The sequence below is a fragment of the Belonocnema kinseyi genome, chromosome 3 (assembly GCF_010883055.1).
Source record: "Belonocnema kinseyi isolate 2016_QV_RU_SX_M_011 chromosome 3, B_treatae_v1, whole genome shotgun sequence".
Taxonomy (NCBI): domain Eukaryota; kingdom Metazoa; phylum Arthropoda; class Insecta; order Hymenoptera; family Cynipidae; genus Belonocnema; species Belonocnema kinseyi.
This window is the reverse complement of record NC_046659.1, coordinates 80141523-80144961: the sequence shown is the minus strand read 5'-3', so window position 1 is coordinate 80144961 and position 3439 is coordinate 80141523. Positions and strand designations below refer to the sequence as shown.

The window sequence follows — 3439 nt, the reverse complement described above, 5'->3', positions numbered from 1 at the left end:
AAAAAAACACACACATACTAAAAAATAAATAAAGCACCCAAATTACAGTTTCTAAAACAAACTTAAGTTAATAAAATACCAAAAGATGCCCAAGCTTTTTAAAGGACTAAATTTCAGGACGCGCTAAAAGATCGATTGCCGCCATGACGCGTCCACCGGCGTCTCCACTCCACACAGGAAATAACTAAAATTTTCTTTCCCGAAAAAGCGTCCTTGTTTAAAAAATCCAATTAAAAAAAAAACTCGACGATCTCTATGCTCTTTACAAAAAAACAAGCCAAAAACCATTAATAAGAGTCGATTTGAATTTTGCAGTCAGTATCCGGGACAGACGCCATTTTATTGATTGTTGTAAAGGAAGCGAGGTCTACAATTAAAAAGTTGAAAATCGGGCGCGTTTTCGAGACAAAATGATTCGAATTTTGAAGAAAATTTGAGAATAATCGAATTGAAGAATGGTTTGAATGAAAAGAAGGTTACCTGTCTTCCTGGGATTCTTGTCCATTTTCAGCGGCATCACCGCCACCGCCGTTTTCGGATTCTCCGTTCTGATCGTAACTCTCGTTAACGTCGTCGCTGAAATCCTTATTTTCTTGGTTGGCCATGGTTAGAAATAGGGTTTTTGTTATTAAGAAAAGAACACTTTGGCGGTAAAAGCGAGGAACAAACGAGAGACGACCGCGTCCAGAGTGACTATGTTCTGTTCGGCTGCCGAAAGAGAAGGGAGAGGGAAAAAGACGCACTCAATTTCCAGACGAGACGAGACGACACTGCGCACTCTGCGCACGTACATACACCCCCTCTCCAGGTCCATAATTCAGAATAATTCACACATTCACAAACCATTCACACTTCCAAAATCACACACACTTACACTATACCACAAAATGATACATCGTCTATAATTTGTGCCGCCGTTTTCAGAAAATTCTAGTACATAGTATATACGTCATTCAATCCTTTTTGATATTGACAATGAAGTTCATTGATAACGTTTTGTTTTCAAGCTTTGATATGAATAATGGATTTTATTGTTTACGATATCAGTTCATGGCCTACTTCAGTTCATGGATATGAAGAAATCATTGATTTTCAAGTTCACATTGAGAGGAAGTTTAATTAAAAATCGGCAGCGCCGGCGCCGAGAGGAAAACAGTGAAATACTACGGTTATCATACGTCCTGATTTTTTAATCGCTCTCGTTATTTTCAGATTTTTTGTGCTATGTCCTAATTTTTCTAGCCCGAAAAGGAAAATCCGCGATATTTATTGTATGTGCCTAAATTTTGTTCACAATTTCTAAGGACACAGACGACCATTGTGACTGCTTGTTTCAATATTTGAAAAGAAAGGAAAACATCGAATTACCGAAAAGAATTTAAAGTTTTGAAAAAATTTAAAATAATTAACGGTTATATTATAGAATAGCTGGTACCACCCTTTACTTCATGGAAAAAAATTTTTTCCAATATGAAAGTATTGGAACATGAAATTGAAGTACAGTTGAAGCGATTTGTTTCAAGAAAGCATTAAAATTGTTTTTAATTGCATTATTATAACATGTCAAATATGGGTATATCAAAAATTAGAATTTGTCATATTCAACTTACCCTTGAAGTGTTTTTAGACATTCTTCCTGGGAAAGAGTATATATACGAAAAATGTTAATCGTTTTAAATAAAATGGAACATGTTTTGGGTATTATTTTCATCAGTATAACCAATTATAAAAATTTCATTTGTAATTTTTTAAAAGTGCTTTAGAATTTTAAACGACACTTTTTGTAACAACTTTAGCAACTCTTTCTTTTTTTGTAAGTAAACTCGCGTATATGAACAAAACAAGCAGCAAAATATTTCATTTATAATTTTTTACCTTGCTGGGAATGGTAAAAGGACTTAAACGGTAAGTTAAATACGGATAATTTAAATTTTTGGTAGACCCATATTTGACACGTTATAATAATGCAAGTAACAATAATTTCAATGCTTGCTTTTAACAAATCTCTTCAAATTTACTGCAATTTCATGTTCCAATAGCTTGATTTTGAAAAAAAAATTTTTAGGAAATAAAGGGGGTACCAGCTATTCTATAATTTAACCCAGGAAAAAAGAACCGATAGAAAGTGAGCCGGTTTGAGTTGCGTATCTTTCATTTACAGATTAAGGGTATTTGACACAGCTAAATACCTACATTACCGACCTCACTATTTCCGTTCACTGATTGTTTCTTTTGAAACTAAGAACTTTTTTTGTAAACAAAATATCGAGCTGAAACTTTGGAAAATGTATTAGAGTACAATAAAGTACGTTTAGGTACAGCATTTTGGTAGGAACTTCACTGAAAATTATTTTATTTTTTTTCTGAACCTCGATATTTTTTTAACGTTCCAAGTTTTTTTATGCATAAAATATCGGTCTCAAACTTTGAGAAATGCAAGAGCCGAAAGAAAACTACGTTTAAGTACAAATCTTAACAATAAAAGATGTAAAAAAAAATATTTCAACAATCAATTCCATCGGAATCAGCCGGTAACGTTGTACGCGAAAATACGAACCCTGGCGGCCACTGGGCGAGGCTCTAGAGGGTTCGTATTTTCGTGTACAACGTTACCGGCTGATGCCGATGGAATTGGTAGTTAAACATTTTTTTTACATCTTTTATTATTAATATTTGTGCTTAAACGCAGGTTTCTTTCGGCTCTTGCATTTCTCAAAGTTGGAGACCGACATTTTAAGTATAAAAAAAGTTGGAACGTTCAAAAAATGTCGAGGTTTAGAAAAAAGATAAAATAATTTTCAGTGAAGTTCCTACCAAAATGCAGTACCTAAACGTACTTTATTGTACTCTAATATATTTCCAAAGTTTCAGCTCGATATTTTATTTATAAAAAAAGTTCTTAGGTTTAAAAAAACATTCAGTGAACTGAAAAAATGAGGTCGGTAATATACGTATTTAGCTGTGTCACATGCCCTTAACCCTTAAACGGCCAAAACGCCACTACCGGGACACTGCTTTTCAACGGCCAATAACTAAGACTATACGACACTAGAAAAAATTGAGACACATATATTTTTATTGCTTAAGATCTCCTATTTCCGACGGTGCCAATGAAATTCCTCAAAAAATGTATTTATTATCCCAAAATGCAGTTTAAACAAAAAAAAACGTGATTTTTCGTGCCTATTTTTTTCTTGTGAACCATTTTCCAAAGCTTTTCGAGTCTGTAATTAACCTGGAATCTCACTAACCGGTGGAATAAATGTCTAAACTTTGAGAATCCATGGTTTAAAGATCGATTTTTTGTTTTAGTATTTTCAAAATGGCGTCTTAATGGCAAATTTTTGTGAAAACATTCATGAATTTTTTTACAATAAACGATGCGCTTTTCGGAAAAATCATCAAGAATAAAAAGTTCTTGTAATCAGCCAAGGAATAC

General features: G+C 33.5%; 1 protein-coding gene across 6 annotated transcripts in view; it reads right to left on the bottom strand.

Annotated features, from left to right (window-relative positions):
- Positions 1-761, bottom strand: part of LOC117170358 (RNA-binding protein squid-like) — a 10673-nt gene extending 9912 nt beyond the window's left edge. For 2 of the 6 annotated variants that reach the window (XM_033357095.1, XM_033357096.1), the window contains exon 1: positions 481-760. In XM_033357095.1, coding sequence (XP_033212986.1) covers positions 481-605 — 125 coding nt within the window. In that variant the 5' untranslated portion in view covers positions 606-760. Of the gene's footprint in view, positions 1-480 lie in introns of all 6 variants that reach the window. The other 4 variants (XM_033357097.1, XM_033357098.1, XM_033357100.1 and 1 more) reach the window with 4 other exon arrangements.
- Positions 762-3439: the final 2678 nt, after the last annotated feature.